The sequence below is a fragment of the Microtus oregoni genome, unplaced genomic scaffold, assembly GCF_018167655.1.
Source record: "Microtus oregoni isolate MIOR12 unplaced genomic scaffold, Mior012 000014F_ref0000157, whole genome shotgun sequence".
Classification (NCBI taxonomy): Eukaryota; Metazoa; Chordata; class Mammalia; order Rodentia; family Cricetidae; genus Microtus; species Microtus oregoni.
In genome coordinates, this window is record NW_024543073.1 from 16,724,958 (window position 1) to 16,752,947 (window position 27,990).

At 35.4% G+C, this 27,990-nt stretch overlaps 1 protein-coding gene across 2 annotated transcripts in view; it reads left to right on the plus strand.

Annotated features, from left to right (window-relative positions):
* The window catches only part of Fcho2 (FCH and mu domain containing endocytic adaptor 2), a 103,477-nt gene that overhangs the window by 33,953 nt on the left and 41,534 nt on the right, over window positions 1-27,990 (plus strand). For both annotated transcript variants that reach the window (XM_041663250.1, XM_041663251.1), the window contains 5 exons: window positions 6,080-6,178; window positions 7,807-7,903; window positions 20,666-20,710; window positions 21,530-21,602; window positions 22,268-22,292. In XM_041663250.1, the coding sequence (XP_041519184.1) occupies window positions 6,080-6,178; window positions 7,807-7,903; window positions 20,666-20,710; window positions 21,530-21,602; window positions 22,268-22,292 (339 nt within the window). The remainder of the gene's footprint in view (window positions 1-6,079; window positions 6,179-7,806; window positions 7,904-20,665; window positions 20,711-21,529; window positions 21,603-22,267; window positions 22,293-27,990) is intronic.

Sequence of the window (27,990 nt, forward strand, 5' to 3'; positions counted from 1 at the left end):
TCTTTTGTGTCCTGCGTGTCCCATTAGGACAGCATGCTGTCAGCAGTCGAGGCAAGGGCATTTTCTTGCCCAGTGGCTTAGTTTTTGCCACAAAGAAAGTAAACTCCATGTGGATGGAGTTTCTTCAAGTCCATTATCTTCTCTGAAGTAGATCGATGCTTCCAGGAGCAGGCATGTCTCATTGTCATAAAAAAAAGAACCTCTGTGAGTTCGAGACCAGCCTGGTCTACAAGAGCTAGTTCCAGGACAGGCTCCAATCTCGAAAAACCAAAAAAAAAAAAAAAAAGAACCTATGTTATTAAAACATCTTAAATGCCTATGCTGTAGATCGGAAGTATTTTAAGATGACATGTCTATCTAAAATATCTTTATTTGACCTTGAAAACATACCTAATGTGACTACAAGTTTGATTTTAATAGGTGATTAATAATAACCTGCATTTCCTTATTATTCTAAACAGTTGGTAATAATAACTTTCAAGAACTAGCAATTTGGGAAGGTTTATGTCATGTTCTTAAATTTACTTCCCACTCTCTGGGTGTGACAGTATCTTTAGGGAATCCTGAAAAGAAAAATTTAGGTTAATTGTCAAGTCCTGGGAGAGATAGCTGTATCATTTGTTGTCCAGTCTCTGCATAATGGGAAAGTGCAGGGCTTGTCTCAAGTCCTGGCTAGTCTATGAGGCTGGATCATCTCAGCTAGCCACCTCAGAATTGTTCTGAGCAGTTTCTGGAGTTGAAAGGCAATCTTTAGGTGGTGGTTTTCAGCTTAGTGGTGTTATAGTCCTGAATAAATTGTCACTGTGGGGCCCCATCCTCTTTTCAGAGACTTCAAAGGTTGCTGTTAGGCATGCTCATGTTTCACTGCAGAAAACTGATAGAGACTCAAACCCAAAATCATGTACAGGAAGGTAGATGAAACCTTTTTCTAAAATTAGTATTCTGTATGACTATTAATATGACAAAAGTTTAGAATATATATTAATCTTGTAAATTTTACATCTTAAGAAAAACTGCTAAAGAGTCAATATAAAACCAATGGATTATGAGATTAGTGGCAATAAAATAGTCCTTAATTGTTTTTATTCTGTCCCATATCAGGTGGCTTTTCTGACATGAGACAGAGATTTTGGATTTTAATTTAATAAACACATGTGGGTTTATAGACGAAAAGAGCCACACCCCCAACTCTAAAACCAGCTTTAATTTTTAATTAGATTGACTACAAAAAGACCATTTGCATTATATGTCTGTAGAGAATAGCAGAAACAAACATTTGGGAATATTTATGGAATTTTATCTTGTTGGAAATGTGATATACCATTAGGCCAGTTTTTTCTTGGGACAGTTTTTTCTGGATGATTTGTCTTTTTTCTTCAGCTGTCTCATTTGTCCAGTGGTCTTCAGATTTCTTAACTGGATTCCTTTATTCTCCTGGAAAGACAGAAACAGAATCCTTCCCTAGCCCTAATTTGGGGGCGATTCTCTTTTGGCAAGTTATAAAAGCATTTGTTGGTTTTATGGGTTAGTTTAGATTAAACGCCATACTGTTTGGTGAACTATCATCTCTTTTAATTAAGAGGTGTCTCTTGTTTAAATCAAATCTTTATCATTTTATGGTAGTCATAACTTTTCTTCTTCTGTGGGAACAAAAGCAAAACCTTTTCCTCAACATAACACATGTCCTGGTTTCCATTCTGAGGTTAGTACAACTTTAAAGTATATTGCCAGATTTAATTTTGTAGTTTTTTTCTGCTATCCAATGTCTCTCCATAGCTGTTGTATCTTTCTCATTAGCATTAAAAAAATTCAAAGTTAACAAAGCATTATGCAGTCCGTTTCTGCGGGGTCTTTGTCAGTCATCCTGTTCTTTTTGCTTAGCATATCTTTTCAAGGTCAGTGTGATTTTCCTATAACTGCCTGGCCTGTAGAATTGTGCGGTATACCTGTAACATAATATTTATATTATTATTATAAGTAAAAAGCTGTTTAATATTCTTAGAGACATAATGCTGGACCACTGTCCCTCTTTATTTGTACAGGTATACCTATGATGACCTTAACTTCCAGGAAATGTGTAATTACTGAATCAGCTTTTTCCAAACTCAAAGCAGTTGCCCATTGAAAACCTGCATAAATATCAATGGTGGTGTACATATTTTAGTTTTCCAAATGCTACAAAATGGAACACACCCATCTGCCAGATTTCATTCCTTTGAGTACCCTGAAGGAAGTGGTGTTTGGTTGTGTAAAGAACAAGTAGAACATTTCCTTATAATTTCCTTGGCTTGTTGCCACGTGATGAAAAAAAATCATTTTTAAACTTTTGCTGTTGACACGAAGTTTTTTGTTGTTTTTTTTTTTTTAAATCAAATTCTGAGGCCTTCAGCACATTTTTGATCAATAATTGATCAATTTCTGTATTACCTTGTGCTAGAGGACCTGGCAGACCTGTATGGGATCAGATGTGTGTTATGTATATGGGATGATTCCTATTCCTGACTGTATCTTGTAACTGAATAAATAATATAATTAATTCAGTATTATTTGGCATAAATTCAGCCGTTTCAATATATAAACCAACTCTATATACTGTGAATCAGTAATTATGTTGAGAGGTTCTTTAAAATCTCTTAGTACTATGAGAATAGCATATAATTTTGACTCTTGGACAGAATCATAAGGACTTTGAACCACTTTACTTAAATTTTCTGATTTGTAACCTTCCTTTCCATATTTATTTGCATCAGTATGGAAAATAGGGGCTCCAGTGCTAGGAAGGATCCAGTTAGTTCTCTGTATAAGTTGAATTCTCTTGCTTTTGGGATAGTTGTTGTTAATCTCTTCCAACAAATTACTATAAGCTTTTTGCCAGGGTTCACTTTCTTCCCATAATTTGTCAATTTCATTATTATTAAAAGGTACTATAATTTCTGCTGTGTCTATTCCTGCTAATTGACGAAGTTTCAGTTTTCATTTTAGAATTAACTCAGAGACCTTTTCCACATGAGTTTTTAATTTTTTTACTCGGTTTATGTGGTAAAAAGAGCCATTCTAAGAAAATATATTCTCTCTGTATTAAAATTCCTGTGAGAGAATGTTTGGAGGGTAATATGATCAGAATGCAGTTAAGATTTGGATCTACATAATCAATCCATATGTGTCTTCTGTAATTTCTCTTCAACCAGAGCCTATTCTGTCATCTTCATCTGATAATTTTCTGGGACTATTTAAGTCCATGTTACCATAAGGCTTTGTTTAAGTTAATCAGTTCATCAGGTTCTACCTCAGTAGTGCACCATAGATGGGAAAGGTCTACTAGTAATTTTTGGAAGTCATTAAGAGTCTGCAGTCAGTCCCTTCTAATTTGTGCCTTTTTTGTCTGTCTGTAAACCTATTTTATAGCCTAAATAATTAATAGAATCTCCTTTGTATTTTTGGGATAAACTTGTAATTCCCAACAAGGCAAAATTTTCTTTACTTCTTCAAACATTCTTTCTAAAGCAACTACATTTGAATTAGATAGTAAAATGCCATCCATGAATGGTAAACTACAGATTCAGGAAATTGCTTAAGTATTATTCCCAGTTGCTAACTTACGAAATATTGGTACGGGGTGGGGCTATTTAACCTTCCACGTGGGAGAACCTATTGATACCTCTTTGCGGGCTGAGAATTATTATAAGTAGGCACTGGGAAGGCAAATTTTTCTCTTTTTCTTGTAAAGGTATAGTGAAGAAACAATCTTTTAAATCAGTAGCTATAGGTGACCATCCTTTAGGCAACAGAGAAGGCAGAGGAATGGCAGACTGTAGAGAGCCCATTGGCTGAATCACATTATTAACAGTTCTTAGCTTTGTTACCGTTCTCCCTTTTCCAGATTTCTTTCTAACAGCAAATGCCAGAGAATTCTAAGGGCTGGTTGATTCTTCAGTATGCTGAGCATCTAGTTGCTCCTGTACCAGCTGTTCTAAAGTCTGTATTTTCTCTCTTGTTAAAAGCCATTGTGCAACCCATGCAGGTTTGTGTATCAGCCATTTTAAAGGTAGGGCTGTTGGTGTCTTTGGAAGATCAGTAGCTGTGGTACCTTGTTCTTTATAATAGCTTGTTGTATTTTTCCCAGAAACATATGCTAATTTATGGTTTCTTTCTAAATTTAAGGGAATGTTAATCTGAGTATTCCATTGCTGTAACAAATCATGTTCCCACAAATTCATTGCTGTGTTAGCCACATATTGTTTTGATACTCTTTACTGTCGTCCTGACCCTATTCATTTGACTGATCTCATGCTCTGCTTTACCTGAAGTATAGTTCCAGTTCCTAAAAACACTTTAATCTATTCTATCCAGTCTTTAGGGCTAATTCTATTACAGACTGACCACGAGTTTAACATTTGCTTCACAAAAGGTGAATGCATTCCATATGAGACTTGCTTCTTTGAATCTTCTTAACTCTAACTTTGGCACAGGAGTCCATTCAGCTCTTACTCTGTCATTAGGCAATTCCTATAAGGTTACTGGATATATTAACGTTGGTTGTTTGAAAACCTTAGACTGTTTGTCTCTATTCTTATAATGCAACACTGAAATTGGTTTTTTGTTAAATTCCTCTGTTTGTATTTGAATGTCTCTGTGATCTGTTTTATTAAGTTTTTCTTAGGCCTGCCTCTTTGTACTCAGATTAACCAACTTTTTTAGTAATACAGCATAAATGATGAAACTGATAATGTTTACAATTGACATTACTTAAATCCCATCTAAGTTATCCTCTCAATTAATACTTCCATTTTCAAACTGCTTAGCATATTTTCTCTTACAGAGACCCAAATTTCTCCATTGTAATGGTTTTTCACATTCTTTTCTATCCTTAAAAAAAAATCTTTCCATCTCAGAGTTGTATTTGAGTTATTTGTGAATTTACGCTTCAAGATACTTCTAAGATGGTTCAGTGGTTAAGAGCATTGGCTGCTTCGGAGGTCCTGGATTGAAGTCTCAGTACCCATCCCCATGGCAGCTCACAGCTATCTGTAACTTCTGTTCCAGGGGGTCTGACATCCTGTTCTGGCCTCTTCAGGCACAGCAGGCATGTGGTGCACAGATAAACATGCAGGCAAAACACTCATACACATAAAAAGTAAAAAAATACTTCTGGGTAGTTCAAAATATACCTTATTTGGTAAAGCTCTTAAAAGGGAATGAAGACACACTTTCCTTAGAAAACGGTGGGGTAAGCCAAGTGACGCAGGTTCCATTATTTTAGTAATTCTAGAGTTTTTGATCATGAGTTTTGCAATGCAGGAGCTAGCAGTGTTATTCTCTGGGAAAAGATGTTATCATAACTGGGAAAGTTTCCTTCATTGCAGCGTTCCCGTCTTCCTACCCCAGACAACACCCTCAGCTGGTCCAGTGCATTCCTCCTTTCGGTAGAAAATTGCTGAGACAGTCCCTCAGGCTTCCCCAAGGTTCTCTGACCACAGACTCTGCTAGCTTTTTAAAAGTTAGGCATGTTAGGAATCTTAGACCAGATTGTAAACTTCAGAATCGAGTGGTGGTAAGGCTTTGTTCTGCTAGCATCAAGTTTTAGTTTTGGAAATCTCTCTGACTTTTGTAATGCTCTTATCTTCTGGCTCTCCTAATTTTTTTTTTAATATTTATTTATTTATTATGTATACAATATATGCCTGCAGGCCAGAAGAGGGCACCAGACCTCATTACAGATGGTTGTGAGCCACCATGTGGTTGCTGGGAATTGAACTCAGGACCTTTGGAATAGCAAGCAATGCTCTTAACCACTGAGCCATCTCTCCAGCCCTCTCCTAATTTTTTAAAATCCTGATTTTAGAGTTTAACTTCTAGTAGCTTCAGACTCTGAAAAAGTTTATACTTGCCCAAGAGAATGGAATAACAAAAAGTTAAATTATTAGGTGTTTTGTCTAGAAGCATTTTAAACATAGTGCCAATTTATTTAATTTAGTTGTCTATATTAAAATAGTTTCTAAAACTTCTTTTAATTCTAAAGTATATATTTGTATGTATATATGTATTTTTTATAATCAAAACTTCTATATTTTAAATCCAGAAATTTCAAGATATTGAAGAAACTCATCTCATTCACATAAAGGAAATTATAGGATCCTTGTCAAATGCTATAAAGGAAATTCATTTACAGATAGGCCAGGTAAATTTTTTGTTTTATGTTGAAGTGGTTTATGAAATTTTTATGTTCATTTATAGCTCTTTATTAAGTCTTTTATTAAGTTGTTTATCAAGTCTTTCATCACATTATTTGGAAATCATACATATGATAATTATTTCAGATGAAGAATATGTATTTATGTATTTTATTGATCACCAAGCATGATAATTTATTATTGTTGTTGTTGTTATTATTATTTGCTTTTTGAGACAGGGTTTCCATATGTAACCTCGGCTATCCTTGAGCTCACTCCGTGGACCAGGCTGGCCTTGAACTCATAGATACTTTGCTGCTTCTGCATCCCAAGTTCAGGGATTAAAGGCATACACCACCAGTGCCTGGCTGAAATTTATTTTTTTTTAAAGTTTACTTTTGATGTTTTAAAAATTATGTGTGGGTATGTACATATGACAGAAGGTGCTTGAAGGTCAGAATTGCCATCTTGCCCTGGAAGTGGAGCTATTGGTGTCTGTGAGCCTCTTCAGTGGGTGGTGGGGATTGAATTTGGGTCCTCTGGACAAACAGCCACTAAACCATCTCTCCAGCCCCAATTTAAATTGTTTTATAGTAACTAAGTTGTATAATTATATAGTTACTATATAACTATACATATCAGTATTACTATGTAATTAACCATATACTTAATATATATTAAACAACTGGTTATTTTAAATAGTTATATACTTCTAAGAATTAACTATATAGTACTCTTCATACAAATTGGATGTTACCAACTTCTGATTATTTTTCTTTTCAAGTTTTACTATTTTAAGTTTAAAGCAGCAACTTCAGTAATTAGAAAATACACATGTGAAAAAGTGTTCAGTGATAATCTGGGGTGTATTGAAGTAAGGAGAGAAAGGGAAAGTCTTCCTTTGCTACTTAAAATGCAAACATTAGGGAGGCAGTGGTGACCCACACCTTTAATCCCAGCACTTGGGAAGCAGGTACAAGCAGATCTCTCTGTTCAAGGCCAGCCTGGTCTACAAAGAAAGTTCCAGGGTAGCTGAGACTTGGAGAGAAACCCTGTCTTGAAAAATTATAAAAACGAAGAAAAAAAAGAATTCTGTCTCTAAAATAATCAAAGTAGCAATAATATATTGCCTATAAAGTAATATCTTAGTGGAGAAGGTAGGCAGATGGTCTCTAGAAATCTGCCAACATAGGAAACAACATGGGAGATTAAAAAAAAAAAATCTAGCCGGGCAGTGGTGGCGCACGCCTTTAATCCCAGTACTTGGGAGGCAGAGACGGGCGGATCTCTGTGAGTTCAAGACCAGCCTGGTCTACAAGAGCTAGTTCCAGGACAGGCTCCAAAACCACAGAGAAACCCTGTCTCGAAAAACAAAAAAATAAAAAAATAAATAAAAATCTGGTGTAACTTTTGTTTTGTTTTGTTTTTGGAGACAGGGTTCTTCTTTGTAATAGTCCTAACTGTCCTGGAACTCTCTAGGCTGTCCTCGAACTCACAGAGTTCTTCTTGCCTTTGCCACCTGAGTGCTGGGATTAAAGGCATGTGCCCAGCTTTGTGTAACTTTTTAAATTGCTTTGTAAAGCAAGAATGTTAGTTAAAGAAAAATAAAGTAAAAAAACTTTATTTTTTTTAATAGGTTCATGAAGAATTTATAAATAATATGGCTAATACTACAATTGAAAGTTTGATACAAAAATTTGCTGAGTCAAAGGGCACAGGGAAAGAAAGACCTGGTAAGATGAAACAAGTACTTTCCTTATTATTGTTATTTTTTAAATTGTGACTTTATATCACATAACCTGAACAACATTTTTAAACTGTAAAAATGGAGTGAATCATAAAAAATGAGTCATTGAGTCATGTTTGTTTGTTTATTGTATATTTATGAGTGTTTTGCCTACATGTCTGTATGTGTACTAGTCTCATGCCTGGAGCTGGAAGAGGCTAGAAGAGGTGTCAAATTCTCTGAAATTGGAGTTGTGAATGACTCAGCCACCATGTGAGTGCTGGGAATTAAAGGAGGATTCTCTGCAAGAGCAGCAAGTGTTCTAAAACCACTTAGCCATTTCTCCAACCTCTAAATTTAGGCTTTTGTTACAGCCTGTAGTAGTTAATAGTTTAGTACTTAAAATGGTCATTTAACTTTTACAAAATGAAACTATCTGTGGCTTGTTTGCTTCTCTGAAAGGAGATTTAGCTATAGATACAGAAGACCTGTTTACTGAGGAGATTTAGCTATAGATACAGAAGACCTGTTTACTGAAGGAAGATGAGAAATACTGACCCTTCAGCACCGAGACTAATATAGGACCTTTCTTAAAATTTAATGGCTTTCTTTTTTCATGCACATACATTTCTAGGGAGTGTTTTTTATTGAGTGCCAACTGTGCAAAGCATTAAGAATACACAAGCGAATGAATGTAGGAGTCTTGCTTTCTAGAACTCAGCATGTAGACCATGCTAACCTTAAACTTACAGAGCTCCTCCTACCTTTTCCTCTTGAGTGCTAGGATTAAAGGCAGTGTGCTACCATGCCTAGCCTCCACATTCTACTTCTTTCAATAGGTATATTTTTGTTTAATGTTTTAATTTTTATTTTTTTCTGTTTTTTTAAACGGGTTCTCTGTAATATTACTGTAACTGTCATGGAACTCTATGTAGACCAGGTTGATCTTGAACTCACAGTGATCCACTACATCTGCCTCTCAAGTGCTGGACTAAAGGTGTGTGCAGCTATGCCTGGTCCCATATTCTACTTTCATTTTTTATTTTTTTAATTATAAACTGGTTGGCCTATTAGCTCAGGCTTCTTATTAATTAATTCCTTTTTTTTGTTGTTGCTGTTTATTTTTCGAGACAGGATTTCTCCGCAGTTTTTGGTTCCTGTCCTGGAACTAGCTCTTGTAGACCAGGCTGGCCTCGAACTCACAGAGATCCGCCTGCTTCTGCCTCCCGAGTTCTGGGATTAAAGGTGTGCACCACCACCGCCTGGCTTCCTTTTTTTTTTTTTTTTGAGGGGGGGTTTTCGAGACAGGGTTTCTCTGTGACTTTGGAGCCTGTCCTAGAACTAGCTCTTGTAGACCAGGCTGGCCTCGAACTCACAGAGATTCGCCTGCCTCTGTCTCCCAAGTTTTTTAACTAATTCTTATATCTTACAGTAACCCATAGTTCTTGTCTGTGTTAGCCACGTGTCTTGGAACCTTTTATGAGCGAGACAGTCTCATTTTGTTTCCTCTGTGTCTGGATGACGACTGCAAGCTAACCTTTCCTCTATCCAGAATCCCATATTCTACTTTTAATGAGCATCTTATGACACTGAATGTAATAAGTAGCCATTGCCAATTTTTATTTAGTATACTTCATATCTTCCTTCCAGCTTCTTGACTTTGTTTCTTACTATAATGTATAAGAAATATATTTTATTCCACAGGTAAAAATAATTTAGTCAACTTAATTAAACTGTGGTATGGAATTTAGAAAAATAGATAAGCAATAAAAGAAAAGCTTAAGAGTCAGTTTTCTTCAGTATATCACAAAAGCAAGACTTGAAACCTGGGCCATCTAAAGTTTCTTTTCTTCCCAAATCTCGTATTTCTCCCTCAAACCTTTCTGGTTTTGTTTTTTTTTTTTTCCTTATCTGGCTGATTAATTGCAGTTTTTTTGCACTGGTATAATAGATATTTCTTACTAGGTCCCTTTAAAACATTATAGCCACATATTTGTTTGACTATGCAATTAAGAACTTAAAATTATGGTACTTACAAATCTTTGAATTTTTATTATAGACAGAATATAAGTTAAAGTCTGTACTTGAGGGGCTGGAGAGATGACTCAGTGGTTAAGAGCACTGGCTGTTCTTTCAGAGGACCCAAGTTCAATTCTCATCACCCACATGACAGCTCACAACTATCTGTAACTCTCGTATCCGACACCCTCATATAGCATATATACAGTCAAAACACCAGTGCCCATTAAGTAAATAAACAGCTAAATAAATATATTTTTTTTTTAAATCTGTACTTGAATTTGAAGCCCTTGAAGATATGTAATTCAGTACCCTCACTTTGGCCAGCTTGATCTGCTTGCGAGTTCCTGCACAGGCCTTTCTTTGTCTTTGACACTATAGTTGTATTATATCTCTACTCTAGAGAATAGTGCATTCCACATCTTCCCATTTATTTAAGAAGTAAGTGTTCTCTTAAAGAGCCAGGTCACATATTAACTCCTTTCATCAAAAATGTCCCTGAACTTCATACTTCTCCTTTGTGTACTTGTGGAAACATATCCTTTTCTGTTCATCTTTTATTTCTGTGTTTATAAATAGTGTACTGAATAGTTTTATTATTTACTTACAAATAGTTTATAAATAAAATGATGAATAATATTAGACTGAAGTGGATGAATTTACTTTTAGAAAAATCTTCATTATGTGCACACAAATCATTATACTTAATACTTAGTGAACACTAGATTCTGTGTCCTGAACTGTTAGTCACTTTGCAGACACACTTTGGTTTCTGAAGTAGGTACTATATTTCAGTTTTATAATTGAAGTGAGAAGCTAAAGATAAGGGCCTGGAGAGATGGTCAGAGCACTGATTGTTCTTCCAGAGTTCCTGAGTTCAATTCCCAGCAACCACATGGTGGCTCACAACCATCTGTAAAGAAATCTGGTGCCCTCTTCTGGCCTGCAGGCACAGATACAGAACAGAACACTGTAAACTAAATAAATAAATCTTTGAAAAAAAAGCTAAAGATAACCCTAAGTTAGTATATTGTAAAGCTGGGATATAATTCCATGATATCCCCCCCACCACATACACATATACCCAGACAGTTTTCTGTTTTGTTTTGTTTTGTCTGTCTGTCTGTCTGTCTTCTGTATAAAAGTCATGACTGTCCTGAACTCACTTTGTATACCAACCAGGCTGAAGGCGTAAGTCACAAACAATGCCACACCAATTCGGGGTTATGATTATTAGGGTGGTATTTATTTAAAGGGGAAAAAACTTACAGATCACTGTCCCAGGCAACAGCCCTCTACGCAACCAGGAAAGGAGTCTAGTCGCAGGCGGAGCAGGAAGTGAAGAGAGAGAGGAGAGGGAAGTGGCCGCTTTTTTAAAGGGAGAGAAACCACGCCCCAATGGGCTGGTACCTCAGCGGTGATAGGTTGGAGGAGTGGGAGGACCTCCCGCAACACCAGGCTAGCCTCAAACTCACATAGATCCACCTGCTTCAGCCTCCCTCGTGCTAGGATTAAAGGTGTGTGCTACTGCCTAGCTTCAGTTCCAGGATTCTTGATCTCAAGGTTAATTGGAGAAAATGGGGACAGACCAAGTTAAGGATAGAATGAAGATGATGCGATGTCTAAGTAAAGAAGAGATTTTATCTTTATTCTGGTCATGTCAAACTGGAGTTTTCCAAATGTTATCATTGTTAGAAATTGGGCAAGGTGTTCCAGAGACCTTTCTTTGTTACTTTTTATAACATGTATATCTACAATCATCTAAAAATACTCTGAAAAATTAATTGAAGCCGAGTATATACTTGAATTGAAATCTGAACCTTAACTTATTAAGCAATACTTTCTTTTAAGTCACAGGTGATCCAGAGTATTATGTAAAGAACAAAAGAATCCAAAGAATGAGCTTCAAGTGTCTTGTTCTTCAAATATAAAATCAGAGAATAATTGGAACATTAAAATGTTATGCTGATCTGTCTCAGCCTCTGGAGTGGAGCCTCTAGGAGCCTCCACCATTCTTAGCTTTGATTGGCATTTTTAATAGCTTTTTTGTGTGTGGGGGGGTTGAGACAGTGTCTCACTGAATATAGACAGTCTACTGGTGATACTATGCTGGCCCCGATATAATTTTTTTTCACTTTTCTTGGGCTTCTTGGCTGCTTGTTTGTATATGTGCCAATGTCATTTCCAAAGACTCAGTCAAGAGCTGACATGTGTGTGGCATGTGTATCATGGAAAATACTGCCGCTAGACCATAGTAGTTTTCTTCCAAGGGGGATCTCAGAACCCCTGTCATCACGGGCTCCATGTAGTTGCTGCCATTATCTAGGTCTGGCTCTCATGTTGATACTGTCATCTCTGACTTAGTTGAATAGAGTCTTTGTTTCCACATGTTGACAAGCCAGTTTAAACAAGTTTAAAATAAAAAGTTCATGACTTTATTTTAACCTGGAAGGACAGGAATGAATTCAAGGAAGCGGATATCATCAGGATTTGTTTTACTCTCCCCTAACTCCTTTTTTATTTCTGCTGTCTCTGCTTGGCTTCACTTTCTTACACTCAACTGTAGTTGTTCTCTGCATTGCTGTGTAGGAGTCTTCAACAGGCAGTGACTGTCAGTTGAGAATCCAAGTAGGAAAAATCAAACTTTTGTTTACCTAGTGTTAGTATAGTAATTTTAGGGAAGGTGTTTTTAATGGCATGTCCGTTTCAGTTCTGCATTGTAGTATCAATCTACTAACTACATTAGACTATCAAATAGAAACTTTTAAAACTAGAATGCATTGTATATATGTTTGAATTATAGGACATGATCTTATTAATATTTAATCAGAAGCATTAATTCAGAAGGATTTATTTTATAATTAGGTAAACTAGAGGAAAATGTTACATGATTTGATTTGTATTACACTCAGAATTTTATTACTGAGAACTTGAAATAATCTAGTACAATGCATTTATTTAACATAAATATGTTGAAACTTATGAAGACATGCCTTTGTTTTCATTTCATATAGATACCCTAGTTTGCTTTCTGTTGCTATGATAAAACACTTGACAAAAATCTTGAGGAGGAAAGAGTTTATTTCAGGGTACAATTTATAGTTCATCATATAAGGACCTAAAGATAGGAACCTAAACAGAGGCCACGAAGGAACATGACGTACCTACTTGCCCCTCATGGCTCACTTAGTTTCCTTTTATATTACTTAGGTGTCACCGCTTGCAGTGGTCTAGGCCCTTCTACATTAGTCATTTAATCAAGAAAATGCCCCAAGAGTTGCCTGCAGGCAATCAGATAGAGTCGTTTTCTCAGCTGAGATTCCCTTTCCCCATTTGACCATAGTTTATGTCAAGTTGACAAAAACCTAACCACCACAGTGGGCTATAGGAGACGAGTAAAGTTTTGTTAGTTCTCAGGAGTTGCGGGACCTTTTCATTCATCCTAGTTCCTACTGCCTGCCCACTGATCCGCATTGTCTCTGATAAACTCAGCAGGAAGAACTTGTTTCATAAACTGCCTTCTGTTGTTGGCTGTTTAGAATAGCGCCCATCAGCAGTTGCCTTTGACTGAACATGTGATTCTTTTTACATTCTAGACATATACAGTGCATGTGTTTTCTTACCTCTATTGCAGTACAGTAGCTTATGGTCTGATCTTTACCATCAGTGAGTTTTTCTAAGTCCTCATCGTTTAAGTGGGCGTAATATAGTACCTGACCCTTGGGACGATTGTGAAGTTTGCATGATAATGTGGCATTGCTGAGTATTTAATAGTATTCTGAAAAGCTAGAACATTGCTTACTAAATGGTATTGATAGTTATCATCTCTTTATAAATTTACCTTTAATGCCTCAAGATAAACTGTAACGTGTAGAAAATACCTATAATTTAGTTTTAGAAAGAGGGAAGATAAGCTTTCCTGGTATCATGAAACTTAGAATTAGGCAGCTGTTTCAGGATAACTGCTGATACTGTGTGTGTAGGTGTGTTTGAAACATTAATAGCCAGGTGGTGGTGGCGCACGCCTTTAATCCCAGCATTTGGGATGCAGAGGCAGGCGGATCTTTGTGAGTTCGAGACCACCCTGGTCTACAAGAGCTGGTTCCAGGACAGGCTCCAAAACCACAGAGAAACCCTGTCTCGAAAAACGAAAACAAAAACAAACAAAACAAAAAAAAAGAAAACATTAATAAAAAAGGGCCGTGTGGAGTAGAAAGGATCCGTGTAAGTGCTCTGCTTCAGTTCCTTCCTGTTCTTGTTCAGTCTGTTAGCACTGAGCAGAGGAGCCAAGGGGTCCTTACAGCTATATAACATTTATGTTTCTTAGAACAAGAAACTTAGAATTTTGTATGTGGTTGTATAAAATTCATATATTTAAAGTATTTTATTACCTAAGAAGTAATCTTGTCTTAGTCTCCGTCTAGTCTAGCTGATTTCTGTTATTTGTACTATTTTGTAAGGGCCTCCCTGGTGGATGAGTTTCTTTGCTAGTTTTAGCTTTATGGGATAGAGATTTTAATGAGAAAATCAGAAGCTAAATTATTTTAAATGCGTATACTTAAATGTTTAAACACTTCTCTGGGGAGAGGTGTTTGTGATAGAGGCCAGAGATAATAGTGTTTAGTTTTCTGTTATAATATATAACATGTCTTTTTAAGGTATCCTTTGTAAATTAAATATTTTGAATGTGTTCAGCTGTTTCCCTACTATTCGAGATAATCATAAAAATTCCTTTATGTGTAGTTAGTACTTCCTGGTTTCTTTGGAATGTGTATTGTAATGACTGGGTGCTTTGACTACCACAGCACCCTGTGTTTGAAATAGTCAGGAAGAAACAGGAGTTTTCTAATTTAGATCTCGACTTTATCCTTCTATTCTCAATTGTTCTCATGTCTTTAGTTTGCTAAAAGAGATATTTATATAGCTAGTGCTGGTCAGGAACTTGCTGTGCAGCCCAGGGTTCCAAACTCAGTCTTCCTCATTACTTCTATGGTGCTAGGATTATAGGGGCACCACTGTGCCCAATATTTAAGATCCACAGTTTTGTTGTTGCCTATTTTATAGTCTTCCTGTTAATTTTACTGTGTGCTTTCATAAAAATTTAGTAACTGCCCATTTTAAAAACCGATAGGATAAATCACTTTAAAAATAAAAAGTTAATAAACCACAATATAATGCTTAAAGATAAAAGTTTTGTTGAAAAACATCTTTGTTTTCATTACATGCAGAGTAGAGTTTTGGCTTCCAGCTGCAGAGTCCTAAGTATTTTAAAGTCAACGGTCCAGATCTATGAAAGTAAACATACAAATGGGAGAAACTTTAGAAAGGGTAGATTTAAAAAAAAAAAAAAAGCCATGGAGAAAATGAGATTCCTCTGGTCAGATTTTCTACATGAAAATGAAATTAATGTGCTAGTTTAGCTGTCAGGAATACTGCAAATTATGATTTAAAACAAAAACTTGTTGAAAAATACAACCTATTGATTGTTTTTCTAGGCCTCTTGAAGATTTGATAAAATATCAAACCTAGAGAACTTGCTATCTGTGACTCTACCTAGACTGCTTTCAAATTTTATAAATTTATTATGAAAATATTTGCAAATAAATAAAAAATTTTACGCATCCAAATTAGCCAGACCATAAGTTTGTACAACTCTGTGAACCTCTATATAGTTAGAATAGGTATTTGAAATGGAAAAATATATACATTTTTGTACTAAATTTTATACTTTTAGTATGAAATATATTTTATGCACTTAGTTTCCACCAAAACCAAAAGATTTATGCTTTAGAACTAGAAAAACAATTAGATTTGTATCTTTTATAATCCAGATTTTTAAAAATTGCTTTGTTGTTACTGTTTTGTTTTTCAAGACAGGGTTTCTCTGTATAGCCCTGGCTGTCCTGGAATTCACCCTGTAGATCAATCTGACCTCGAACTCAGAGATGTGTATTCCTATGCCTCCTGAGTGCTGAGACTAAAGGAGTGTGCCACCACCACCTGGCAAAAAAAATTAAAGAAAATTTTTTGTGATTATTTTTTTTTTATTGGCCTCTTTTGGGGGGGGCGGGGGGGGATGGTGGTTGAGGCAGGGTTTCACTGTTTAGCCCTTGCTGTCCTAGAACTCATCCTGTAGACCGTGCTGGCCTTCCGAGTGCCAGGATTAAAGATGCCTGGTAATGTTTTTATGCACCTAAGGCAGATTTTACAGTCAGCCAGGCTGCCGGCCTGCCTTCCTAGTTTCCCTCCCTCCCTCCCTGCCCCTCAGTTCTCTTGCCTCAGCTTCCTAAGTGCTGTTATTTCATGCCTGCTTCACCAGTAAAGCTTGGTGTCATATTGAAGTATTTGTTTAGTATGTGGTGGCCCATGCATTTAAGCTCAGCACTTGGGAGGGAGATGCAGGTGAATTTCTGAGTTCAAGGCCAGCCTAGTCTACAGAGTGAGTTCCAGGATAGCCAGGGTTATGTAGAGAAACCGTTTCTTGAAAAACCAGACAACTAGAAAACCAACTAGAAAAGCTCCCAGTGGTCATAGCTAGAATGACTTGAGCAAGTATTAAGTAATGAAATGCATTGTTACCCAAAGAAGAAAATCAGTTTATTGGAGTTCATACAGGTATTGAAAATGTTTGGATAAATAATATAAAACTGTTTTGAAAATAAAGATGTATAAATCTTGTAATTTTACATTCATTTATGTGTATGTATGTACAACTTGAGGGAGTTGATTCTCTGCTTCTGTCTTGTGATGTTCAGGCTTGACAGCAAGCCTTTACCTGCCTAGCCATTTCACTCACTAGCCATTATTATTTCTAATTTTTATTTTATTCTATTTTGAGACAAGGTTTAGTTATATAGCCCTGACTAGCCTGGGGTTTCCTTTGCTGAGTAGGCTGGACTCCCATTTAGAGATCTGCATGCCTCTGCATCTAGAGTCTTGGGGTTAAAGGGCTTTGCCACCTCAGCTCTATTAATTTTACTTTCAATTAGTTAACTTTTGAGATAGGCTTTTATTGTATACAGCCCAGGCTGGCCTCAAATTACAGATAATTCTTCCTCAGCTTTCTAAAGTGGTAAGACTACAAGTATGTGCCACTATACCTAAAAATAACAGTGTTTTGTTTTGTCTGTTCTCTTTTTGAGGCAGTATGTAGCTTTGGCTGAGCTAGAACTCTATTATGTAAACCTGGCTGGCCTCAAACTCAAGAGATCTGCCTGTCTCTGCCTCTAAATGCTGGGGATAAAGGCATGTGCCTCAATGCCTGGTCCAAAATACATAATTTTAACAGCCAAAACAGCAATAACAAAAAATTTAAATATTTGGGTATGTCAAAGAAAATAGGTGAATGCCAAAAAAATAAATAAAAGTCACAGAACTTTGTTAATTATGAAGGATGCTCAAATTACGACTATAATAAGATTTTTTTTTTAAATTACAAATGTGGGAGACTGGAGAGATGGATGGCTCAGCGGTTAAGAATACTGACTGCTGTTCCAGAGGTCCTAAGTTCAATTCCCAACAACCACATTGTGACTCACAACCATCTGTAATGAGATATGGTGCCCTTTTCTGGCTTGCAGGTATACATGCAGGCAGAACACTGTGTACATAATGATAAATAATATCTTAAAAATAGAGAGCTCCATTTAAGAAAAAAATAATTACAAATGTGTCACCTTAGAAATTTTGTTTTTACTGCTCTAGTTTGGGGACTGTTTTTTAATTCATTTTATTTTAGTTAATGTTTCTCATCTCATTTAGCTTTCATTGACTATTGAGAAACTGTAGCATTAAATTATATGCAATCAGATGTACTGGAATTGGAATAATAGGATTGTGAGCCACCATGAGGGTGGTAGGAACTGAACCCAGGTTTTTGCAAGAACCTAAGTGCTCTTAACCGTCAAGCTTCTCTCCAGCCCCTTAAGGCAGTTTATAATGTGAGATTTGTAAATTTGTTGTTGATGACTTGAGATTTAGGATTAATTTCAGAATAGTGTGAATTGTTAGTTACATACTTTATATTCAACCTCATTTAACAAAACATTTTGGTGATTCAAGATTAATGAGTTTGTTTTTCCTTTTGTAATATTTCTTAAAGATTCTGATCCAAATTAGTTTGGGTGAATTCATTGGGTTGATAGATTTTCTCTTTGTAGTTTATAGGCCAAAAAAGCTGATTATTTGATGGGTATACTTTAGTTCCTTACCGTTATTTATCTTCCTGTCTGTTTTCATCTCATCGTAATGTTAGCAGATCTCTAAACGATTCTGAGGACAAGCCCTAAGTCCTTTTATTAAGTGATTGCCCAGTTTCCAGGTCTGTAGTGTGCGTTTACATAATCTCTTTAATTTCTTTGACCTTTTAAGGCTATTGTGAGTATAAGTGATAAAACTTTTCTTAGTCACATGTTATAGAATATTTATGTAGAAATGAAGAGGTTAATAGTTAATTGGTTAGGACCTTATCAGCTCTTTTTGTGAACTATTTTAGTTATTCTGGGAATAAGCAGTGGTAATCTGATTTGAAGAAAAACAAGAACTAAAGAAAAAGAAACTTTAGATTTGTGATAAGGGAGAGGGAACATTTAGTCTGTTTTTAGAGAAATATTTTGTATTAAGTCATTAACAAGAACTCTGGTCATCAGTTAGCACATAGTTAAGTGTAACATCTCAGAAGAACAAGGAAGGAAACCTATCATTATCTCTTTAAGTCAGTCTCTATAAATTTCTTAATAATGAAGGTTATATCAGTTGCCACTCATACATTATTTCATAAAATACACTGGACTTTTATAATCTTAAATATTACAAATGACAGCTAACACAGGGAGAGAGATAATTTTTAGTGTGACTTTTAACTAAAGTATTTTAGAAGGAGAATCATTCAGGCCATTTGTTGCTTTTACTATCACGTAAACCGTTTGTTACTTCATATATGAAACATTTCTTAATCTATGACATGTAAAGCTAGTCTGCAGCTCTGTTATTTTAGGGCTATTTTAATTAATTTCTGTCTGAGTTTGCTTTATCATTTCTTATTCTGCATTATATCCATCCTTGTTAGTAGCACTAAATTTATTTTTCTATCATACCACCTTGCCAGGTTATGTGTATAGGTGAGATGTGTGGTGCACACCTTTAATCCCATCATTTGATAGGCCAAGCCAGGCTGGTCTATATAGTGAGTTTCAGCTCAGCCAGAGCTACATAGTTAAGACCCTGTCTCAAACAAACAAATCTTTCCATTGCCTGTAAACTGCACTTAAAATATCTTGGCCTTCTAATACAATTAGAGATTGGGATTTTTGGTCCTAGGGTGACCACCTTAATGAGGGTGTAATTATTTACGTAACTGAAGACAGTGTTTCCTAAGCATAATTCTAGAAATTGATAGAATAAAGAATGGGACAGATAAGGTGCCAAGCTTGTCTTCTAGTACGATTTTCTGTGTTTTTCTCCTTTCCTATGAACATAGCCAAGTATTCGGTGCCTGCCTCTTACTACTTATTTTCTCCAGTAACGGTGCTGCAAGGTCCTTGAAAACAGAAACTATGTGTGTTCTGTGGTATAACTTAGAAAGAGTTTCTAGTAAAGTACTGTATTAGTAGTCTCAGTTTTTAATTTACATTCATTTATTGGGAGGGCATGTACGTCATGGTGTACTTGTGGAGGTAAGAGAAAAACTTATTGAAGTCAGTTCTCCTCCTCTCTCTCTGTTTTTTTTTGTTGTTGTTGTTTGTTTTGTTTTTAGTTAGAATTATTTAATCAAGAATTATTACTGAGGGGCTGGAGAGATGGCTCAGTAGTTAAGAGCACTTGCTGCTCTTTCAGATGACCTGAATTTTGTTTCCAGCACCCATGTGGCAGCTCATAACTGTCTGTAACTCCAATTCCAGGGGGGGTCTGACACCGTCTTCTGGATTCCTCAGGCTCCAGGCTGTCTGTGGTATATATCCACACATGCAGATACTCACACATAAGCAAATAAATATTTTAAAAAATGATTACTGAGACCCAGTGAAATGGCTCAGCAGGTAAAAATATACAAGCCTGGCAACCTGAATTTGATCTTTGGGACCAGGGTGGAAGAAGCAGTTCCTGAAAGTTGTTCTCTGACCTCTGTATGTAACTGCCAGCTCTCTCGCTCTTTTCACCTGTACAATAACATCTCATGTTATAGCATGATTTATAAAGAGTATCTTGTCAGTCTGGTGAGATGACTTAGCAGCTAGAAGCACTTGCAGCTCAAGCCTGACAACCTGAATAGAAAGCTTATGCAGTGGTGTGCATGAGTATTTATTCTCTCAAGCCAACCTGGAGAACAAAGTACAGAAGATATATGGAGGCCCTTCCTCAGCAAAATGGAAAGAACAAACCCCTGTCTTCCACATGTGTACCTGTGCTCACAATAGAAAGACACATATAGTCCATAAATAAAAAATTTGGCATGTCCAATTAAATTATCAAAGTTAAAATAGCTTTTCTGATAATTATTTTTATTATTTTTTATTTTTATTTTTATTATTTTTAAAGTATAGTCATTATTTTTTTTAATTTATTTATTATGTATACAATATTCTGTCTGCATGTATGCCTGCAGGCCAGAAGAGGGCACCAGACCTCATTACAGTTGGTTGTGAGAATTGAACTCAGGACCTTGGGAAGAGCAGGCAATGCTCTTAACCACTGAGCCATCTCTCCAGCCCTGATAATTATTTTTTAAAGCAAGTTTTTCTTTTCTACCCAGGCCTTATTGAATTTGAAGAGTGTGACCCTGCTAGTGCAGTTGAAGGTAAGGTGACTGCTTGTAATATACTAACTATATGGGAACTAGTGTCTTCTGCTTGTTGAGCAGATAGAAAGGGACTGCTTTCTATTGATGTTATAGCACAGTGCTAAAGCACATATATTTAATGGTCTCAGATACTGAACCAAGGATCTAGCTTGTACTCTACTAGTGAGCCACCCATGTAACCTAACATAATACTTTTAAAAATACATGCAATGAATTACGTACTTTTTACCCCTGTATAACAGCTTTGCTGGCCTTGAACTCACTCTGTAGACCAGGCTGACCTCAAACTCATAGAGATCCACCTGCCTCTGCTTCACAAGTGCTGGGATTAAAGTGTGTGCCAATTTTTTTTTGAGTTTTAATATATCTTCATATGCTCATTTTACCTGAAGTTGCTGAGGGAATATTTACCAGAAGAAGAGAATTTCTTTAAGTGAATATTCTATAATCCTTTAATGAACCATATTGCATTACATAAAAGTTGAAACAGACTCTGAATATAAGTTGAAGGCTTTACTAATTGCTGCTTTTTATGTCATTTGTTTGCTCATTGATTCATCCATCTATTCATTCATTTATTAGGATTTTGGGGATAAAAGAGTTTTGCTATGTATCCTAGGCTACCAACAAACTTAAAACCCTCCTGCTCCAGTTTCCAAAGGGCTAGGAATACAGGTGTACACCACCACTCCTGAAGATGCTTTTATTTCTTTCATCCAAAGTTTGCTTGTCACAAAAAATTTGTCTGAGTTTTTGTGCTTTATATCCTTATCAAGAACAGTTACATTTCTATTACAATGTGTATTTATGTTAAAGGCATAAAACCAAGGAAAAGAAAGACTTTTGCTTTGCCTGGAATAATTAAGAAGGAAAAGGATGCAGAGTCTGTGTAAGTATTTTAAATATCGCCCAAATCCTTTTTTTGTTTCTGAGTGACTACGAATTGCTTTGATTTTGAAAAGAAAAGGTCCTTTTGAAAGTATTCAAAATATATGCCTAAACTGGAGAAAGAAAAAACCTTTTAAATGATTAGATTCACCAATTTCTCTGATTTTAGTTCATGATAACTTTTTCTCATTTACTATGTTAAAATTTGAAGATATTTTAGACAAAAGCTGATCTGCCCAGGACCCTCATGTAGAAAAATGGAAGCCAATTCTGAAGGTTGTCCTATGGTCTCTCCCCCTCAACAAAGTTTTAAAAATGTCTACTGCTAGACAGCCCTGTAGAGTAGACAGCTTTGTTATCACACTGAGTGAGTATGTTCCTAGAAAAGAAGTACACCTACAAGCATTTTAGATTATGTGTAAGCTGTTCATGTTTAACAGCTATTTTTGAGATGAGAATGTCTACTTTTGAATTTTAAAATTTTAAAATAAATTGATACTATTTTAATCTTCATGACTTTGCTTCTCAGTATATTTTTGTAAAATTCAAACAAAAGCTATATTTTATTTAACTATTAAGATATCCTAAATATGATCTAATTAGCAGATAGTTTTAATAATTGAATCTTGCAATACTTTATTTTTTTGTCTTTTTTTTTTAAAACAGGGAATGTCCTGACGCAGATTCACTTGTAAGTAATTTTAATTTTATTACAGACAATTTAAAGTATTTTCATTAGAAAAGACATATTTGACTTTTTAAATCAGTCTTCAAAGAAAAATACCACGTAATAATTTGCTGCCCAAATTATTATAAAGGTGCATCTCAGTTTTACATTATAGTATACTTTTCTGCTAAACTGAAAACACTTCTCACTGTGAGAAATGGATTTTACTTTTAAAATTTGTGTGGCACCGTGTCATCCCTCACAAATGAGAAACTTTTTTTAAATTTATTTATTTATTAAAGATTTCTGTCTCTTCCCCTTATAACTTAGGTTTTGTATTTGTTTTTTATTTTTAAAGGTGGTCTATTTTTCTTTCTTCTTCTTCTTCTTCTTCTTCTTCTTCTTCTTCTTCTTCTTCTTCTTCTTCTCCTTCTTCTTCTCCTCCTCCTCCTCCTCCTCCTTCTCTTCCTCCTCTTCCTCTTCCTATTCTTTTTTTTTTTTTTCCAAGACAGGGCTTTTCTATGTAGCCCTGGCTGTCCTGGAACTCTCTCTGTAGACAAGGTTGGTCTCAAACTCACAGAGATCCACCTGCCTCTGCCTCCTGAGTGCTGGGATTAAAGGCACATGCCACCACTGCCCATCTTAAAAGATATTTTTACCTGTCGGGTATCTGCTTTAAGACTTCATTTTAGAAACTATAGCAACAACAATTATGGTCACTGTTTTTGTTGTGTTTGTGTGTGTTTAAGATTCGTTTCTATTTCTTGATTATATGTGCTTATATGTGCTTTTTATAAGTAATTAAAGTAGTTAACAAGTTAAGCTCTCAGTGGGCTTAATGCACGAGTAGATTTACGAAATGCTGTAGGTAATATGTAATAACATGTAGTTATTATTAGACACTGATTGTGTTGATTAGTGCAGGAGTTTGAGTAGTCTGTGTTTTTGGTTTCTTTATATGCTTCAAAACATTTTAATCTTAAATGATATAGTGTAACAAAGAAATGAAAGTATTTTGATAAAACACTATCTCTTATGTAATGTTGATAGACTAGTGTTTTCTATTTGAGCTTTTAAGTAAGAAAGCTGTGGTTTATTAATAGCCTTATTTGAAAATTGACGTTGGAGATATAATATGGCTCAGTGGTTCAGAGCATGTACTGCTCTCACAAAAGACCTGTATTTGGTTCCTAGCCCCAACTTCAGATAACTTCACAACTGTCTGAAACTCCAGTTCTAGGGTATCCTGTGCCCTCAGGCCTCCTCTTCATCTGCACACACATGGTTCACATAAACTCATGCAGGTACACTGACATACACACAAATAAAACTAACAAATATTTTAGAAATGTATGTTAAAATTAAAGAGTGAAAAATCACCAGAGACGCTTAACTGATTAATGAAGTTAGCAGGTGTGTTTGATATTTACTATAGCTTTCATCATGTATTTATTTTGAAGTTATTTATACTGTTTGATGGTTACAAATTTTAGTTAGACCTTTAGTTAGACCTATCTTAAACATCATTTTGAGTGAGGTAATCCAGACCCCAAAAGACAATTATCATATGTACTCACTCATATGTTTATGTTTATGTTTTTTAAACATAAAGCTAAGAAAACCAGCCTACGATTCACAATCCTAGAGAACCTAGACAACAGTGAGGACCCTAAGAGAGACATATATGGATCTAATGCACATGAGAAGTAGAAAAAGACAGGATCTCCTGAGTAAATTGGGAGCATGGGGACCATGGGAGCGGATAGAAGAAGAGGAGAAAGGAAGGGAGGAGAGCCGAGAAAAATGTAGAGCTCAATAAAAATGTAGGGCTCAATAAATATTATATATATAATATATTATATATGTAATTAATAATATATATTCTCTTAACTTTTTAATTGTTTCAGCTAGGTGGCACAAAGGTCATTATCCAATTTTATAGTATAATTATCAGTCTTTAAGAAAAGTCTAATGAGAATATGATGTTCTAATACCATGGAAGAAGAGATTGGTAAATTTGATTGTAGAAATAAAAAATTTGTTAAGTTAGAAAAAAGTACCGTAAGGGTTTTGTATCACCATATTGAGAGAGCATATTAAAGAATACTAAAAACAAAGGAACTTTAATTTTTTTTATGTATAAATTAGTTTGCTGTGGTGGCGCACGCCTTTAATCCCAGCACTCGAGAGGCAGAGGCAGGCGGATCTCTGTGAGTTCGAGGCCAGCCTGGTCTACAAGAGCTAGTTCCAGGACAGGAACCAAAAGCTACGGAGAAACCCTGTCTCGAAAAATCAAAAAAAAAAAAAAATTAGTTTGCTAACTAAGCAATTGTTTCTCAGGACAAGGATATAGGTAGAAGCAAAGCAGTTTTCTTTAAGTAGTGAATAATCTTAATATCATTTAGAGATGATGCAAAATTAATTAAACAGGCAGTTTTCATAATAGCAGAAATGTTTATATACATATGCCATTGTATATGCATTATATATATGCATTAGATATAAATTGGGGCAGTTTGTTTTCTGGATAATTTAGCAGTATCTCTCCAAATAAGAAGTATATGTTATTTTTAAGCTAATAGCTTTTTGCTCAGTATTTACTATTATGACTGTATTCATATAAAATCTGTAAATATCTACAGTATGTACACACATCCTCTTGATTGAGGTACATGCATTATAGAAACTGAAGAGGGGATAGATATGTTTTTATTTTTCAGATTTTATGTTAAAACATTAGGAAAATACTCAACAAACAAGAACTTATTAAGTAAATTTTTGTATAGGCAGTTTAAAAAGAATTAGGTTGATCTATTTATCTTTTAATATGGAAAGAATTTATTAAAACTAAGTGTGATCTCTTAAGTGATACCAAAAATAAAACCTGTCAAAAAGTAATTGTAGTTGGTTATTTGGACAGAATAACTACCCCGATTACAGGCAGGAGAGGATACTTATTGTTTTGTTGCTTCATTTGTTTATGGCCAGTTGTTGTTACTTACATATGAGCTGTTCATGGCCTTATCCTCTAGTTATTTTAAGTCTCTGTACGTAGCTCTAGCTGTGGCCTCAGACTCACAGAGATAAACCTGCCTTTGCCTTCCAAGTGCTGGGATTAAAGGCGTGTGCTGTTTTATAGGTAAAATAGTGTTCATTTGATGTGCTACATCTTTCCGGGGTTGCTTCAGGAGTATAGATTACTTTCTTGGGGCCATGGTCCCCAAGCAGAGATTATGAAACTTTGCATTGACTCTTAAGCTCCCTCATAGTATATTTACCTTGTTTGATTGGTTGGTTGGTTTAACAGTTTTGCCTCATATTCCCTAGTGCTACGATTACAGGTGTGTGTAATGTTTTTTGTTTTGTTTTGTTCTCCCTCTGCTCAGACAGTGTTTCTCTTCATAACTCTGGCAGTCCTGGAACTCTGGAGATCAGGCTGGCCTTGAACTCAGAGATCTGACTTCAGGGGTGCTGGTATCAAAGGTGTGGGCTGCCACACCTGGCCACAGTGCTCTTTTAGAAACCATTACTACCACAACTATATTTTAAAGTGTTCTGTTCTTCGAAATTGTTAATGACAAAACACTTCATTCCAGTAGTGAGAGCCGAAGTATAGAAACCATGGGTTGAATGAAGATATGTCATGTTATCTGTATGTTTTTATTAGCAGTAACATTCTGAGTATTTCCAGCATTTGTAAAATTAATTTGTAACTAACTCAGTTTTGTTGTTGTCTTTTAAGTGTGTGTGTATTTGTCTGGGTTTGCCTTATGTATGTAGATGCTTTAGCAGCAGTCAGAACAGGGTCTCTGATGCCCTCTTGGAGTGACCCACTGGACACTAAACTTGGGTTCTCTGGAAGAGCAGGAGATGCTCTTAGCCACTGACCCATTTCTCCAACACCATGCCCTTTTTTTTAAAAAAAGAACCTATCTAATACAGTTATATAAAGGGGATTACATTAAGTAACCTTTGCAGATTGGCTTTTCACTCTACCTAGTTCTCAGAGGGTTCATCCAGGTTGTAGGCATAATAAATTGATTTCTTTTTGTTGCTTAGTAATACCACAATTTCTTTATATGTTATTTTGGTCTCCCCCCCCCCCCCTTGTTTTGTACTGCTAGAAATAAGCTTTCTAGCCAGGCAGTGGTGGCACATGCCTTTAATCCCAGCACTTGGGAGTGAGAGCAGGCAGATCTCTGAGTTTGAAGTCAGCCTAGTCTACAGAGTGATCTCCAAAGGTACACAGAGAAACCCTGTCTCAGAAAAAAAAGAAGAAGAAAAAAGAAAGAAAAAAGAAAATTTCTGTGTACAATGTGAATAGGTTTTTATGTAGACAACTATTTATGGTTGATAATTTTATTTCTGAAATCCAATATTAAGATAGTCACTTTAGCCTTTCTTATTTTTTGTTTGTATGTTGTATTATTTTTCTATCCTTTTCTTTCAATCTATTCAAATTTGCATTGACTTTATTATAAACATTGCATCATTGAATCAAGTATATTTCATTTGTTCTGCCAGTCTCTTTAATTAATTATAGTAGTAAATATGTTTTTTCATTTATTAGTAAAAATGTATTTCATTAAAATTTTTGAAATATATTGTTTTTAGTTGATAAAATAATCATACATACTTTTAAGATATCATTTGATATTTTTAGTATGTGTATACAGAGTCTAAGGGCAGATTAGAATCATTGGCTTAGGCCAGTGAATTATTTCTCAAATATTTTTTTAGCTTCTACACATTAAATAAAAATATTAAATATTTGTCTTTCTATGTCTGATAAATCATTTAGCATAATTTCCTTCGACCTGTTCCCTGTAGCTGCATGTGATAAGATTCACTGTTTTTAAGTCTGTTGCTGAATGCTATTCCACTGTGTCTGTGTATTGTGTTTTATTTACCCATCCTTCTGCTGATGGGTACCATGCTTAATTCCATGTCTGTCTATTGAAACTAGCACTGCAGTAAACCTAGGAGTACAAATGTCTTTTTAATTTTTTTTTGAAATTGAAATTGGATGAATCATTTAGAGCTTTTAATGCTTTCCCTGAGTTCCTCTTCACTACCTTCAGATAGTTTTATGTTTCCACCACACTTTATAATTACTATCTGCAGGTAGATCCAGAAGCCACCTTTTAGAAAATGGCTTTTCAGCCTGTATGTAGTTGTATTATTGTCTTCTAATGCTTTATTGCAATTTGAGTTTTTTAGAATGTCTAGTCTGTCTTCATGAGCAATTCTGTCTCTGTCTCCCGCTCTTCCTCTATTTAACTTTCTAGTTATTTGCTGAAGAGACTAAGTGCTTTGTAGTTTCCTATAGCCTGGATTTTGCTGACTGCATTACCATAGTAAATTGTTTCACTTCTCTGTGTTATATAAATTTCCACTTAGTTCTGTAGTCTTGATAAGACTTAGATTCAATGGTTTTTTTTTTATCTTCCTTGGATGCACATGGTGATTTTTTTATTTTTTAATACTGATTCAATATATTAGGTTGTTCATTGGCTAGCCAAGACTTTAATTTGCTCTAAAGAAGCACTGTGTCTTATATTTTCATATAGCTTCTTATGGCATTGAGAGACTATTTAGCCTGACCATAGGTTTTTAAAAGTCACCTATTCCTTATTTTAACAGTAATGTTAATTTTGAGCATTCTGAATGGACTTTCACCTTGGCTGTTTCTCTCTCTCTTTTTTTATTATTATTATTTTTT